Raw genomic sequence first — 16,365 nt, 5'->3', positions numbered from 1 at the left:
TACCAACAATTGTGACAACAGTGCAGTTTTCCAAATCATGTAATGACCAAAAAACCCGGAACTTTTAGGCCTATATCTAATCAACGTTTTCAACAACAAACACAATACATATTTCAACTTTGTATAGGCAGGACATTACATTACAATGGACGGCTTAATTTTCCCCAGGTTCTAACCAAAAGACCATGCAAGAAGATACGGCGGAAAATTGAGACACCGCTATCACAAAAAAGAGGGGAAAAAAACCTTGCAAACATTTTGTTTTTGAAAACAAAACTGAGATTGGCTAATTGACTTCATATCAGGCCGATATGTGATCTATTTATGAAAGGCTAAATGTCGGTTATGTGACCTACTTTAGGAACAGAATTTAGGCTGTGTCGGTTTTTGAAGGCGCTCCCTTCAACGAAATTATGATTTTTTTAATGTGATGTTACTCTTATGTTGTGTGTATACTGCAGCTGCATACAACCGAGTGAAAGTTTACTGCCGACCCCTTCGGATCTTTTGCAAAGTTAGCGTTTTTTTCCCCGTACCGTACACGGACGAACTTGTAAAGCAACACGGCCATTTTGTCTCTCAAAAGCACAATCATTATTTTCAAGTCTGTTAAAAGCAAGCTACTCCAAAAGGCGGGAAAAACTGGGCCATTATTTCAGCTGTGATTCCAAAGTGTCTATACGAACCATCCGTTTTATGCTAACATTAAGTTCATGCATGGTACACATTTTCGAGCCTACTATAAACGAGTCGCAATTGTACCATAATTTTGGCGGCAAAACGATTATCGTGACACGTACCATTAAGCTTCAAACTTGTAAAAATGGCAAACACTATAACAACCGTTTGTACACAAACACCGTAACGTGGTAAGACACATTAACACTGCTTATATACGGCATTAGTACATGTTTTTCGCGTTGATTCGAAAATGGAAGTCGTTTATATATTACAAAAAACGTAGTTAAAAATGGCGGTATGTGTGAGTGCACGTAATATGCAAGTACAGGTACATGTACATGTACAAGAATTGTAGGCCTACATGTATTTCTAAACTGTGCGTGCAACGCAAGTGCAGATAATACGAAAAAGGTTCTGACCTTCACTGTAGTTTCGTTCAGTCTCTCTCTAAACTGACAATGTGTATACATTCTCAGTTCGCACATGCACATGAGACCCATGGAAACGTACACATGTACATGCGGAAACAATAAAGTTATGGCATGTATTTGAACAATTTTTCAAAAATTACAACGAACGAAACTGTGGAATGTACATTTATACATTCAATGTCGAAACATTCAACTACAATCACACTAATCTTGTAATAAAGATTTTGTAATAATATAATTAAATCAATAATGAAACATGATTGGTTTTGTGCTTCAATCAGCACCAACGTTAGCGTATAGCATTCACAGTTTTATCTTTTGGTATAAAAAAATACAACAGTTATCAACGAATCTATTTTCTTTTTTTTTCTGTTTGAAAAAGAAACAACGTTTTTGGTAATTCATGTTCGGGGTAGGGGCGGTTGGCCGAGTCGCCACCGCCAGATCGGGTGGCTTGCCGACGGTGGTTCACCCGGGTCGACAGAGGCTCGGTACGCTGGATGGAGATCGTTGTCTCGTACAACTAAGGACGGAACCACGGAGAAGAAATCGTTCAGTTTGAATTCAGAAGGGTTAAGTACGGGTGCCGAGAAACCCTTACTGTGCCTCTTGTTCGTGTCGCCTTTGAGTCGCTTCTTCTTCTTCCTCTTCTTCTTCGTGACCGTCTTCTTACGGTCCCGCCGCGACTTGGGTTTGTTCGTCCGTTTTTCGTCTAACTCCGTTTCCTTTTTTAGCTGCTTGATCTGTGCGTTTATGGATTCCAGCGCCTTCTCCAAGACTCGCACTGCTTTCTGGGGATCGCTGGGAAGGCGAAGCATTTTCCCCGTCTGATTGCTCGAGTGATGCTGATTCTTCTTAGAGGCATTTTTCTTAAGTTTCCTCCGGTGAGTTTTGCAGGCCCGATGCGAACGTGGATGCGAATTCTCCATCGTCTTGAGATGTGAACCGTTTCTGTGCTGAACGCAATCGCGATGGATCGCTTTTGATTTCGTCGACTTGCGGTGGCGGTGATGGCGACAGTGCTTTATTTTCGGCCGGTCCAAATTTGTTTCCCCGAGAAACGAACTCGTAATTCTTGTTTGCTCTGTGACTTCAGCTTCATCCTTTTCAGATTTAGGTTCACGGGTTTCCATAACACTTTGCCATTCGCCTTTCACAGCTTGCTGGCCACAATCTAGTGATTCCGAGAGTGATTTCAAGCTTGCTCGACCCAAGTCTGGCCTAGCTCTTTTGGCATCACGGGGACTTGCTGTCTCACCAGGCGCCCAAGTCCTGCGCCGTATTTTCAAGACAAGGGGCTGGGTGTCTGGAAACTTCTGTGTGGTAGTGGTGATTGGTGATCTCCGCTGTTGACGGGAACTAGGGCTTGGAGTTCCGTGTTTCAAACTAGAAGTCATAATGTCTCCGTTCTGGGAGGTACTTTTCAGGCTGAAATTGGGCTGCTTGGACGAGTTATTGTTGTCAGTGATGTTTTGGTCTCTACGATCTGAAAGCTCGAACTTTGAGATTGAGTTATTAACAGAGTGGGCCAAACTGCCGTGTAGAAGATTGTCATCATTTCGGGGAACTGGAAATGAAGGCTTTGGCGAGGCAGGATTTGATGGGATGGAGGAGTCGGAGAGATTGGAGTCGATCTCCAAACTGGAAATGTCAGTTTCGCTTTCCTCGCTGGCCACGCCAGTATGGCAGCCCGTCTTGGAGTTACTGTAGACGACAAGGCGCTTCTGAAACCCGTTGACGAAAGCTGACGGTTTCAGCGCCGGTCCGGGTGGGTTGGACTTGGTCAGCGGGGCTTGGGGCTGAAGCTGGGCCGTGGCGCACGGCCGGCCATGTAGCTCAGCCGCGGCCCGCCGTCTTGCCATCCCCGTGAATCCAGATTCTGAGCTCGTTTTACCGTTCCCAGAATCATGCAATACCGGATACTGGCCGCGACCTGCACTCATACAATTCAGGACCGTACCACTCTGTTTCTGATGTTGGCGTGCATTCAACATCGTGTGCACTGTTTAATGAGGCAAATCATTTTAGCTTCGGAGCCCGACCTGTATGCCGTTATCAGCGCTCGATAGTTCAGTGTCCGCTCCAGCGACCGCCATCTTGCGCGTTTATATAACCCTGCTTTCCTTCCATGATGATGATCCACACACTGCAGTCAAAATGTGTAAATAAACCACACACACGGCGCACAGTCGTCCTTCTCTAGTACGAAACTACGATTAGCATGAACGTACAGCGAAGAAAAGGAAAAGGGTTCTAATTTTTCAATGTACCTCAACACATAGGCCTACATGTACACATGGACGTTAGCAGTCATTTTCACTCCGACCGTTGTATTTGCAGCACAAATTGGGTTACCTTTCACGTGAAACTCTAAACGCTCAAGACGAATTATCTCCGTCTTTCCTAATATAATCTACCTATGCATTTACGAGTTTAAGTTCGGTAAATCTCGGACCATGGTCTGCGGTTAAATCTCATCACGTTCGAATCCAGAAATATATCGACTGATCTTTGGGAAATTCAAGAACATTTTCATCGAGCTACGGCAGGTTGAGCACTGTCTCGGGAAAAATGCATTGAATTTGAAGTATCATGTTATTTTATTAACACGGTCACTAAAAACGATTTTTCAGCTTATTCCATGGGGATGTGTAGTGGGTTTGGTATCTTCACAGTTTTAGCTTGACACCGAATATTAGTTTCTGAAAATGAACTATGGGTAAATGGCCATCGCTGCATGTATTTGCGCAGTGGGTCTACTAAGTGGTTTATGCATGTGAAATGTACAGTACATGTACATGTACATGTATGTACATGTACATGTACTGTACATGTACATGTACGTATATTCGTATAGTAAATTGTACATGTACATGTACATGTTCATGTGCTGCACTCTGTATGTCGGAGCATAGAGCTAGGACCTATGGTCGGCATGGTCGGAGTTACGTGCGCGCGTTCGATCGTTTACACGAACGTCAAAATAAGTCCCTTCGGTGCACTTTACGTAATATACGTACAATGTACGTTACATGATTACTTTAATATGGCTGTGAAATTTATGTACTGACACCGTTTTGAGATATGGTTAGGTAGCCTGAGTATCACCCGTTATATCCACGGAGCCAAATCCAGGAGAACGTCCGCTCATAGTCATATATCTTACTCCTGACATGCAAATTTATGCAAGCCGCGCGCCAGCCAATCGGAGTCTACTTTACTAAATCGTGACGTCATTTCATTTCCAAATCAGGACTAAAACTGTGATTGGTCAATTCGAATGTAGTGTTTTGTAATACAATAACAGCTGGGAGCGCATTCGCATACAGAGCGCGCACGCCGTGCTAGTTTTTTGTATCCATGTCTATCCGGTTCGTAGTAAAAATGTCATACACGCGCGCGCGCCACTGATTACTAGCGCCCATTGGATAAACACTCAGTTGCGTTAACTTCCGGTTCCAATGGTTCCAGTGCAACATAATGGCAGTGGGCGTGGTTTAAACTGTAGTGACGTCACACTAACGAACCGGATGACGCACAACGGGTCAATGACCGAAGACCCGATAGGATATAGAAAGCGCCCGCTGATTGGTCAAAATCTAGGAGGTCAAGAGGCGGGGTCTTACGCGCATAATAGACCACGGCATTCGCCGTTATTTATTTCATTCTTAAGTCAGCGATGCTGACAGGGGTCATTTTAACCAGCAACACTTTCAGTTTTGAATCTTGAGGAGTAATAATTGTTTTCCAAGTATAATACCGCCTACAAACATATATCCTCTTATTTTGAAGAAAAGAAAATTGAAGACGCACAAAAAATTATGCTAAAAGACATAAGTTTATATCAAGCACACGGTGGTGAAATAACTGTCAAATCAAACATTTTAATTGCTCCGCAATAGATAAAAAATCATAAATAGATAACAACCTCATAAATAACACGTTTTTATTATCATCAATTACAAATGCCATTGAGTTATTCTTGAGGGCGCTCTGCCAAATTGACGGTCCTCCAAAATACTGGTTTCCGCCTGCACTTTATGCATTATTGCATGTTCTGCGTGTGCAATTTATCGTGCACCATCAGACAGTTCCGTCAACATGTCGCTGAGCAGACGACGTGTACATTTCTTCTCGCAATTTCAAACTTTAATTTTGACGCTTTTGTTGTTTCTGTTTTGTTTCGTGTCGAATGTGAAAGCATGGGACAACGAGGACTTTGAGCTTTTCGATTTGGTGGAGGATGTCCAACTAAATTTCTATGATGTTCTCGGCGTCGAAAAGGTAAGTCAGCTCAGACCATCAGACTTGGTCGGAGTTTACACACACAACTCCGTGACACACATACACACATGCAACGCCATCCGCCGAGCTAGCTGTGTAAGCCGGGGGGTGGGGTGGGGGGGGGGGGGCTGCTACACTAGTTGGGAATTTGTCTCTTTTAAGAAAAATTGTGAACAGATAAACTTTGGTACTTACAATCAGTTGATCTTGAAGGGGAAAAAATGTGCAACCTGACGCCACTTGTGCGATTTGTGTACAAAGTAGACTATGGAGAGTCAAGAAAATTATTTCCTAAAAGTATTTCCTAACAAAATTGGAAATATTTCTCAGTCCCAGATTTATGTCTTATCATCATTTTTTGCAATGAATGACCCTTCATTGAGATGATATATGAAGAAAAAAGTGGCGTCGGGTTGCAACATTTTTTCCCTTTTTTCCCCAGATAAAAAGGTTTACACCTCAAAATAAATTTGATATACATGTAGGAAAAACATGATTATGCCATTTTGTTTCAGACGGCGAGTGCGGCAGAGATTCGCAAAGCCTACAGGAAACAATCTCTGCTTTTTCACCCTGACAAGAACAAGGAGGACGAGGCCGAGGAAAAGTTCCGGCAGGTAAAGATCAGAGAAAATAGATATTAATCCCGCTGGATTGTACAACGCCCTCTTTGACGCGTATACGAGTAGGCCTACATTATGAAACGTATTGGATGACTGCCACCATTTGTGCAACACCTGTGGCCGATTGGATAGCGCATCTATCTAATGAGTGAAAAGATCTCTTGTTCAAATCCTGGCTAGCGACATTTTCTTCTTCGTTTTTTTCATCCCAGAAACTTAAGAATATTCTTCTTTTATTATTTTAAATTGACTCCAACACTTAATTGCAGAGTATTGCATTTTCTTTTTCTGATTCGTGGCTCTGGAGGAATTTTTTTTAAGGGAAATAAAGTCAGAAATTGTAAAATGGTCTGATTCTCATCTTGTGAATACAAAGTCACAACTATGCTGTTGGCGCGGAACCAGACAAAGATTTGTCATGGTAAAAATTTCAAAGTCCCCAAAACAGTCACTGCGAATGTTCATTGCCTATCGGGCAAAATATCGTGTACTAAAAGAAAGCCGAATCCAGCTAAATATCCACTACCAAGAAAATTTGTAAACCGTAATTCACGCCCACTTTACTGACCATGTGCAACATAACATTAAACTATAATGCGTTGTAGACTATGATAGTAATATTGTAGCTTTTCTCGCTTTTTGTCCCCAAAATTATGTGCAGTTAGTTGCTGTGGCAGAGGTTCTCAGAGATACAGATATGCGAGAAAGGTAAGTTTGGATATATTTAAGAATCTTTTTCTTTCATGCTACAATCGCTCTTGGAAAAGCTTGGGCTTAAAGGGAATATACAACATTTGCAAACATCGAAAAATAAAACTACCAAGTTTTTACGAAATACCTTACTAGGATGTTGGTAAATGACAGTCTAAAGCATCCTGTAAAATTATGGCACTTGGTGTGAAGTCCTTTTCAAGAAAATGGTATTTTTGTAAAAATTTCCAACGGTGGTCGGCCGACCACCGTTGGAAAAACCTAACTATTTTTCAACTACTGCTCCAAATTAACAATTTTTCTTTCAGTCCAAATTTTGTTTGCTATTGGTTACATGTTCATGAACGGGTGCAGGCTGGCTAGACTGGTTCCATTACCTTACAAGTTTTCGGCATCTGTAAATTGATCCATTTTATATTTAGTGGAGTCAGGGAACCAGACTACTTGAAAATTTTTGTTTTTCTTGGTTTTTTCCAGCATTTTCGAACGAACACAAACCTTCAAACATGTCAGTCTAACAATATTTGATCTATTATACTAACCCCTCAAATAGTTCATTTTTGAAAATTACAGCAAAAGCCAATCATGTATATTCCCTTTAACCCTTCCTCTACTTCACCATCAATTTTTGTTATCCAAAGATACGACCAAATTCTTGAGCATGGGCTTCCCAACTGGCGAGAGCCGGCCTTCTACTACCGTCGAGTCCGCAAGATGGGCCTGCTGGAAATGGCTGTCTTGCTCTTCATCATCATAACGGTGGGTCACTACGTCGTCCTGTGGTCCATCTACTGGGAAAGACTTCTAGATCTTGTAAGTTGATTCTCTGCGTCACATCCGGGGGGTAAATGTCAGAAACACTGTGGGCTCCATGCATGAACAGACATGGTGCTTCATGAGTCGGATACTCTGCAATAGTGCATTGAGCTCAAAACGCTGTGGGTCATTTTGCAGTGTTTGTGTCCTTGGGCAAGGCACTTTACAACAATATTTTGCTACTTCCAATGTGGGAGTACAGTTAAATTAGTGCAGTGAGGGCAAAATGGATATTGGGTTTGGAAAGGCCGTTCGCACAGAAATGCTAGCGTTGAGGTTTGTCACGGTACTCCCAAGGACCGGAGGTGGTTTTGGGAATATTTGTGGGTCCAATGAGCAGGGGTAATAATAATGTAAAAACTTAAAACTAGGAAAGAATGTTGCATCCTTTTTTTTTCATCGCATATTTCAATGAAGGTCAGTCATTGTAAAAATGTTGAAAAGACATGAATCTGGGACTGAGAAACATTTGCAATTTTGTGAGAGAATACTTTGAAAATGCACTCGACTCTCCATAGACTTTGTACACAACCAAAGAAGTGGCATCTGGACACTACATTGTCTCCTTAACCTATGCTAAAAAATTGCTTATTTTGTCGTATTAATTGAGTAAATCCTTTATTTCACAGGAAGCAATCATTCCAAAGAAGAAACGGGACAAAAAGTCCAAGAAGGCAGGCCGGCAGCCCGCCACCACCTCCGCAACTACCCCGACAGACGCCGACGAAAATGCCCCCCAAGACCCGGCCCTGGACGACCCCCTCCGCCCAACCAAACCCCAGCTGGCCGATGCCCTCCCCTGCAAGCTCTATCGCCTCCTATTCACCACAGCAGTTTCCGTCCCCTCCATGCTGAAACAAGCCAAACTCGAACTCGAGATGTGGCGGGAGAGGCGAAAATTGGAGGCGGAGCTAGCTGCACAAGAGGAGGAGGAGGAGGACGGGGAGGAAGGCGGAGTTAAGAAGGTCAAAAAGAGGCGGAGAGTGGATCCAACCGTTTACGAGTACGAGCCAAGCACAACGACACCTGTAACCTACACTCCACAGGAAACCACGGACGACAATAGCAGCAAAATTTCTAATATAAAGGTAAAAGTCCAATTTGTGAAAAGTAGTGGTGGGATTAAAATCCGGATATTCCACTATTTGGTTTGGATTTTGGAAACCGGATATTCGAAACCAACCTTAAAATAAAATTAAGCCTTCCATTTTGTTATGACACAAGCTCAAGAACATTTCTGGAAAATCCCCCAAATTGCTCAATGGTTCTCTGATTGTGACCACATTCACTCGCTAATGGTCTTCGCGGTTCATGAATAGCCTGCTCATTGGACTGATCAGAGGGTTCCCATCAATTTTTTCAATCATTACAACTCTGGAGTGTGTTTCAAAGGCAAAGTCGTCAATAAATCTTGCAAGCTATACCCAATTATCGTGAAGGGCATTGCATGCGGCACCTCATTCATCACTGTCTGTTGGCACGACCGTGAACTGAATGGGAACTTCTGGTGGAATCAGATAACCGTTATTCGGTTTGAAAAAAAATTAGGATATCCGGATTTTGAAATATCCGATTTTTCCCACCATTAGTGTAAACTCTCCAAACCCTTCAAATCCCATCAGGTTTTGGAGGATTTTGTAGGATTGAGGAGGGCAGAGCCCACTTGTTTTTCTTTAGATGGGACTTGAGCCCCCATTAAACTAAAAATTTCAAAGAATGTCTTGTTGTGTTACTGGTCAGTGAGATGCAGCCGAAGCTAGAGGCACAGCCATAATTTGGAAAATGCCCCATTTTTTTCTTCCCTGATTGGTGTATTTGTTTAGTCTGGTGACTGGACCCAAGACGATGTGACCAGACTTATCCGGGCCATGACCAAGTATCCTGGGGGGACGGCGGCCAGGTGGGACAAAATCGCCGAAGAGATCTCGAGACCTGTCGATGAGGTTAGTACCAGGTAGTGTCGTTGTCAAGCCCGTCCGCAAGTCCCTGCAAGCCCTCTCGAGTTCATCACAAGTCCTCCCGTCCCAAGTCAAGTCACAAGCTATTCAAATGAACTGTGACTAAACGCATTCCTTTGTTATTGTTCATCCACTGTTACTTGTGACTGGACTTGTGACTGGACTTGTGATGGGGAGTCAGGTCGGCATAGCGGTACTTTCCTCGCCTTCCACTGCTGTGACCCGGGTTTGAATCCCGCCTGGACCAACATGTGGATTGGGTTTTCAGTCCCTGCCTGAATCCGTGGGTTTTCCCCAGAATATTCTTCTGGGTTTTTCCTCCCACCTCTAAAACTGCAATTTCTTCTCATTGTGTTCTCTCTACAGGTTTCTTCAGGCTTACGCCTAGGGCGCTCTTGAAGATTCCTTGGTTTCATTACCAGAAATAAAATAATAATGATAACACTGGTACCAACTTGTCAGTGGTGATCACAACCTCTGTTTGTGTTCTTTGGTGAATGAGTTTAAGTGGTGACCCACTGTTAATTCAGCTTAAAAACTGGCCAGACTACCCTGACAAATTTTGAGTGGTTTGAGTGGTTGAGACTGCACTCTCGAATAGGAATTCATTTGTTCAAAGACAACATGATGAGCTTGAGATTTTTTGGCGTTTTTTTTTAACGCTTTGGTGCAATGGTTACGATGTTTCTACTCGTATGTGCCGTGGTACGAGGGTTCAAACCCTGACCAGGAACATGGTGCTTGTGTTCTGGGGCAAGACACTTTACTACAATTGTCGCTCTCCACCCAGGAGCATCATTGGGTACCTGTGAAGGCAGAGACCAAATTGCGCTGAACTCGAGCTGCTGCAGAAAGATGGTCTCATTCCTGATGAACAGGGATAATAATTGTAAAACACTTTGAAACCTTAGGTATAAAGCGCTATACAGGGTGAGTAAAAAAAAAAAAACCCAAATGTCGGGCCCATTGTTTTATTAAGTTCTGCATGTAGCACTTTCAAAATCTAGGAAATTAAAGCCCAATTCATAAGCTTTCTTTCAGTACAAGAATTATTCAAATCACTTATGTACTTTTCAAGTTACAGAGTTTTAAACTCAACCACTGTTTTAAGGTTCTGTCCACAGATCACCCAAAAAGTTCATTGTTCTTTCAGCAAAACGAAAATAAATCACATAGGGATGTGTGTGAATTGTTTTCGTTTTGCTGAAAGAACGCACACCTTTTTTGTGATCTGTGGACAGAACTTCAAAATGGTGGTTCTGTTTAAAACTCTGTACCTTGAAAAGTACATGAGTGATTTGAATGATTCTTGTACTAAAAGAAAGCTTATGAATTGGGCTTTCATATCCTAGATTTTGAAAGTGCTACATGCAGAACTTCACTAAAACAATGGGCCCGACATTTGGGTTTCCTTTTTTTTTTACTCACCCTGTATAAGTAGCACATTATTATTTAGAACTACTGGTGGGTCATATCAATGAAGGACAAAAACCCTATATTAGAAATATGCTCACACACCCACCCACTGTGAAAAATTTAAGCTTGCGAGCTTTAGAAAACCAGAATGTCGATTGAAGCAATTACTTTTTGATTTATTTGTAGGTTACTAAGAAAGCCAAACAAATCAAATCTGGAGGATTCGTAGTCAGCGTGGATGCTTCGGCACAAGGTTGGTATTTTATATGATCTCACCCTAAAGGATCAAAAATGGTCCCACAGCTTTTTTTTATCCCTTGTAAAATCATCTTTTGAGTATTAACCGTCCTAGTCATCTGCACTATACAACCCTTGAAGTTTTGCAAAACCACTTTCGCCCACAGAGTTAGCACCCACACTTCAAATTCCTTTGAGGTAATCTTCTGTGGAGTATGGATAACACTTCAAATCCCTGCACAATTCTTTTGTGTGGTTATGCTCAGGGCAAGCAGGCAGATATGGTCATGCTTCACTGCTCTCCACAGTGCTGTTTTATGTGCGGTGACTCTCTGTGTGACACAGTTACTTTAACACTTCATATCCCTTCACTTGAAACTGACCTGCAGCGTTTTAAAGACATTTTACACATTGCTCTGAATATTGACTTCCAACTAGGAGGGTTAGACCGAGTGTTTTGGTTTTTTTTATGTTTCAGGTATAACTGGCGCAGTGAAGCACGCAGTGACCAGCAAAACGGGGAAGAAATTTACTGACGATGACATCACAACTCAAGACTTGACAACATCCGACCCAGACGACAGCCACAAGGAAAACCATGGAAAACACAAGCCGACCAAACCTCCCAAAACTGCCGAGAGAACGTTGCTCATCTCACAGACGTCGGGCAACGGAAATCTCGAGAGCCAACGGGATGAGACAGAAGGGGAGAACGCGGAGAACGCTGGGACGGAGCAAGATGTTTTGTCGCCGGGCGGGGCAGGAAGCTGGAGCCAGCGACAACAGAAGATCTTTGAGAAAGCTCTGACCGTCTACGGTAAAGGCGTGGCCGAGAGATGGGAGAAGATAGCTGATGCTGTCCCTGGGAAGAGAAAGGTCAGAAAACATTCTCCTTATGATATTTCTAGCCATCGCAAGTCCTGTCACAAGTACATCGCAAGTCAATTCATAAGTCCAGTCAGAAGCTACAGAGGACGAACAATAACAAAGGAATGCGTTTGTCGCAGATAATTTGAATTGCTTGTGGGGGAAATGTGGCCTAGTGGTTAGGGTTCGTGACTCAAGATCAGAGAGTCAGGGGTTCAAATCCAGCTGCTGGTCATATGTTGTGTCCTTGGGCAAGCCACTGCACCCCAACTTGCCTCTCTCCACCTAGGAGAGTATATATCAGTACATGTACCACCATGAACTGGGGAGTAACCTGCGATGGACTGGCATCCCATCCAGGGGGAATAGAAATATTATCAGTCGTTTCATGCCAAGGAAACTGGAGATAAACGCCAGCCTGATGGGCTCATTTGTAGTGACAGCCTTGCCTTTACTTACTTTTCTTCCAGGAGGAGTGCATCTTGAGATACAAGGAGCTCGTGGAGACGATACGACGGAAGAAACAGGGGAACGCAGGACCGCCACCAGAGAGGTAGCAGCAACAGAACGATGATGGTAACATCACTCATCATTGGACGACTGAGTTTGACAGTTTTTAATAAATTAATTTTAAGCCTAACACCCCCTGGTCATATTTTGCCAAGAAACTCCCTGAATTATCCAAAATGTTGCAGTGGCCGGTTTCAAAGGGTAGACTGGTTCCCGTCCGCATAATATGGGGATCGGTAGCTAGTTCCTATTTAAAGCCATTGATTGGATCACCTCTGAGAGTGTGCAGCACGATCTTTTAATGTTTGAAAATGATGTTTACTGCTTTGCGCACGGATGACAGTTGAACACATGGCTATAAAAAAAAGTTAACTCTTACCATAACCAGTAGGCATATTTAATCGGATGTGTCTCCATGAAGACAACTTCCAAGCATTGCAACTGGATATGTTTCAAGTACTTAAAAGTAGTGCCACTTGACTGATATCGACTGAAAGGACAACTTTGCACAGAATTAGAGGTACTTTTGGAGTTGTACTTTTTTTTTAATCCACACTTTTTTGATGGCTTTCCAATTCGATGCCTTAAACAAAAATCCAATTTTGAAATTATCTCTTTTTACAGTAAATTCAGTCAGATTGACTGCTTTTATGTTGGACAGTTCGTAGGTAATTTATGTTTTGTGAAACAAGTCTTGGTTCAAATATTGATATGTATTTATTTGTTCCCATTTGAATTTTCAGGGTTTAGTTTTTGTTCAAAAAATGTTCTGCTAAATCTAAGGTCATGTTTCGTCTGTATTGATCTTCATTGTTTGTGTGCTTAGCACAGCACTTTAAAAGTTAAAGGGACACATCTTTCCGAAATGGCCATTTTAAAAAATATTTTGCGATTGTTTACTTATCCTATTTCAAAGTTGTGGTCGGAAGGAAACTAAAAAAAATGTTGCACTGTTCCTGAGAAAGAAAAAAAACTCGGTTGCGTACTTCCGACGCGGAGGATATTTTGTGGCATAGGCGTACTTAATTTTCAGCCGTTAATGTGAGTAGCCTTCCTGGACATAGGTTCTTTCCAGCTGTCGGACGATTCAATGTACGGTGCACGTCATGTGTGTACATTAAAGTACACGCTGTTTCCCGCACGTCTGCAGTTTGCGATGCATTGGTGGAGTGTGTGCGACAGGATTCACGACAAGCACCCAACAGCTCGATTATTGAGAGTCAAAATTTTGACCCCTGCAATTCGTTCTCGCTAGAATAACACAAAAACAGCAAATTTTCAAAGGATGGTTGTGTGGACGTTTATATTCTACTTTTAAATGCTCTTTCCAATTTATATCATTTCATTCAAAATGTGTTTGTAGCCAAATTGGGCACTTTTGCAGGATGTAGTATCCCTTTAAGCCTGTATGTGGTGTTCATTTAAAGATACAGTCCATCATTTGTAATTTGTGCATTTTGTTCGTTTGAAACAACAAAAGTGTGCAAAATCTAATGAAGGATACTGAACAACTAACCTGATGAAGTTTCAGCTCAGCTTCAGCTCAGCTTCAGCTGTATATTCCGAGAAAAACAGCATTCTAGGATCTCAATTTCAAATCAAAAGTTGCTGAAACATGTTTTGAATTGTTTTGAATTGCAGCTATACGCAATGTCGCGCACTGATCCGACGAATTATAGCAACCGCGCGTGCGTGTGCGTCGTGCCAATGCTTGCGCCCGCTGCGCCGAATAACAAAACGAACTACTAATTTAAATTTTCCTACGGTGCGTCTTAAGACGCACCGTTGGAAAGGCCTTCTTTCGTTGATTACTTCAAAATGACAGCTTGCCAGAAAGAATAATTTCACAGGGAGCTTAGTCCACTTACTATCTTTCAACCAAGTATGTTTTTCAACAATAATACGCCAGTTACTTTTTCGGATGGCTGCAAATGATGGACTATAGCTTTAATGATACATGTATCATGAAGTACAGTGGAAAAATATGCACAGTGAATAAAAGTCATTCTCTGTCCACTTTTCTTGCCAAATTGTTAATTTTATTGGCTATTCCAGCTATAAACTTAACTAAATTGGTGTATGCTCATATCAAGAGTTTGCATGTAACCTGAAGTTATGTGAACCTTAGTGTACATATTTTATGTTACATTTGTAACGGTTGTGCCTAAACCTGATTCCATCCTAGTAAAGACTTCAACAAAACCCGAGCCGAATTTCTACTCGCAAAATGGAATAAAACTTTGCATGGAAAGAAATTCGTTTACTGCTGTTGTAGTTTGTTATCAGTTATCAGTTCTTGTTTTGAGGGTAAAGGGGTGGGATTCACATATAAACACACAGATGAAATATGGGAATTGAAAATAACAGGCACAAACTCTACGCAGATATAGAGTTGAACAATTGCACATCTCCAAGACGGGCCGTTCTCATACTTGCCCACCTTTAAAATTTGGTTTCAAGAACAAATAATTGTATCATTTTTGTTAATATACCATGTCATGGCAATAAACAAAATAACGAATCAATATCTGGGACTATTAAGCCAAACTCCTCTACCCACTACCCCCGCCCCCCAAAACCCATTGAACTAGATTTTTAAGCACACTTTAGAAAAAAGTTCCAGTGGTCAAGAGAGGGCGCCCTTTGCAGGCCAAGGGGCCGGTGTAGCGTGAATTTACGTTTCTATGAAATTTGGACTCATTGTTAATACCGCGCATGCGTAAGTTGGTAATTAGGAAAGTGACCGGTCACGTGAGAGGGATTAACCAATAATAGGGAAAAGGGGTCCGATTTTCATAGGAGACGGATTTTCATGTGACACCGGGGCCGGGGACAAACATTTTTTTTTAACGGTATGTCGGCATGCTAAGAAACAGAGTTCTTGGGCCATTGTAGGTACAGTCGAAGAGGAACTGAGAAATCAATGAAAATGATAGAAAACAGAGTGTTTTTACTGTTGTTTTATTCCCAACTCATTTTAAAAATAAAATCGGGATGCAAGAATCTGTGATCCTGGTGTGAGGACTAAATGTAGCTTCCAATCCGGCACAATTTTACAATAAGCCCCCCAAAAAGTATTCACAACGCCACCGGTGTGTGAAATTCTCGTTGCTTACTCTAAGCGCCCTCTATCGACATCAGCTATCCAGTGGCAGTCAAAAAACAGTTCCGGAGATTTTTAATCTAGATTTATTGAATTGTTATTCAAGTAATTTGATTTTGTTTTGGCAGCTTAACCATAAGTGTGATAATACCCACTTAATTTAATCCAAATGAATGAAATTTCCCACCCTCAAAATAATGAAACTTCGAGCTCAAAACCAAAACATCGTAAATTCGTAGCCAAATGATGTTTGTTTTTTGAGCCACTTCACTGGTACTCGGTATTTGGCGGCTGAACGCAGAGATCACGAAGTGACACCAGCCAATTTTGTGCGTGCCATTTTTGTGCACGGAGATTCAGCACTCGGTCAGTGTGCATTTTCTGCACAGTGTCACCGACATTGCTCGGTTCTTGACATTTTTGATCTCTGGATTAGGGTGAAAATTACCGCTTAGAGATGGCGTGACGTACTGGTGACAAGATGGATACGTCCCTTTTTCTTCTGGTCTTTCTCTTGGCCAGCCCTGTCCCTTCTTTGACCGATCCATCTGGAAAACTGGGTGAGTTTTGGGCTTTCTAATTTTTGTGTTGTGACAGCCGGCCATCATTTTTCGTCTGCTGCTGATGATGTCATCATGGATGTCATTGTTTATTACATCAATGACATTGTATTTGTTGTAATTGTGATGCGTAATAGTTGATAATAGATTTAATGTCACCGTTATGAA

General features: G+C 42.0%; 3 protein-coding genes across 3 annotated transcripts in view; 2 read left to right on the top strand and 1 right to left on the bottom strand.

The window, feature by feature from the left end:
* Positions 1-1,513: 1,513 nt before the first annotated feature.
* LOC119745237 (probable serine/threonine-protein kinase mkcB) lies at positions 1,514-3,106 on the bottom strand. Its single transcript, XM_038221460.1, has one exon. The coding sequence runs from the start codon at positions 3,104-3,106 to the stop codon at positions 1,514-1,516; it is 1,593 nt and encodes a 530-aa protein (XP_038077388.1).
* Positions 3,107-5,170: 2,064 nt separating this feature from the next.
* On the top strand, positions 5,171-13,293 carry LOC119746017 (dnaJ homolog subfamily C member 1-like). Its single transcript, XM_038222772.1, has 9 exons — positions 5,171-5,396; positions 5,912-6,013; positions 6,681-6,727; positions 7,372-7,543; positions 8,176-8,634; positions 9,370-9,489; positions 11,107-11,173; positions 11,636-12,033; positions 12,495-13,293. Exons 1-9 carry the CDS (start codon positions 5,214-5,216, stop codon positions 12,579-12,581), a joined length of 1,635 nt encoding a protein of 544 aa, XP_038078700.1. The 5' UTR covers positions 5,171-5,213; the 3' UTR covers positions 12,582-13,293.
* A 2,675-nt stretch (positions 13,294-15,968) lies between these two features.
* LOC119745236 overlaps positions 15,969-16,365 on the top strand; it is a 67,732-nt gene continuing 67,335 nt past the window's right edge. The window contains exon 1 of the mRNA XM_038221459.1: positions 15,969-16,197. Coding sequence (XP_038077387.1) covers positions 16,119-16,197 — 79 coding nt within the window. The 5' untranslated portion in view covers positions 15,969-16,118. The remainder of the gene's footprint in view (positions 16,198-16,365) is intronic.

This window comes from Patiria miniata, unplaced genomic scaffold (assembly GCF_015706575.1).
Source record: "Patiria miniata isolate m_02_andy unplaced genomic scaffold, ASM1570657v1 HiC_scaffold_7, whole genome shotgun sequence".
Lineage (NCBI taxonomy): Eukaryota > Metazoa > Echinodermata > Asteroidea > Valvatida > Asterinidae > Patiria > Patiria miniata.
The sequence above is the reverse complement of the archived record's forward strand: the minus strand, read 5'-3'. Positions and strand labels throughout refer to the sequence as shown.

What these genes read in the sequence shown, in the direction of transcription:
- LOC119746017 (XM_038222772.1), top strand. Translation starts at nt 5,214, where the DNA reads ATGTCGCTGAGCAGACGACGTGTACATTTCTTCTCGCAATTTCAAACT. An exon ending in GGGAAAGACTTCTAGATCTT is followed by an intron (nt 7,544 to 8,175) that starts GTAAGTTGATTC and finishes TTTATTTCACAG; the next exon opens with GAAGCAATCATTCCAAAGAA. An exon ending in CGTGGATGCTTCGGCACAAG is followed by an intron (nt 11,174 to 11,635) that starts GTTGGTATTTTA and finishes TTTATGTTTCAG; the next exon opens with GTATAACTGGCGCAGTGAAG.
- LOC119745237 (XM_038221460.1), bottom strand. Translation starts at nt 3,106, where the DNA reads ATGTTGAATGCACGCCAACATCAGAAACAGAGTGGTACGGTCCTGAAT.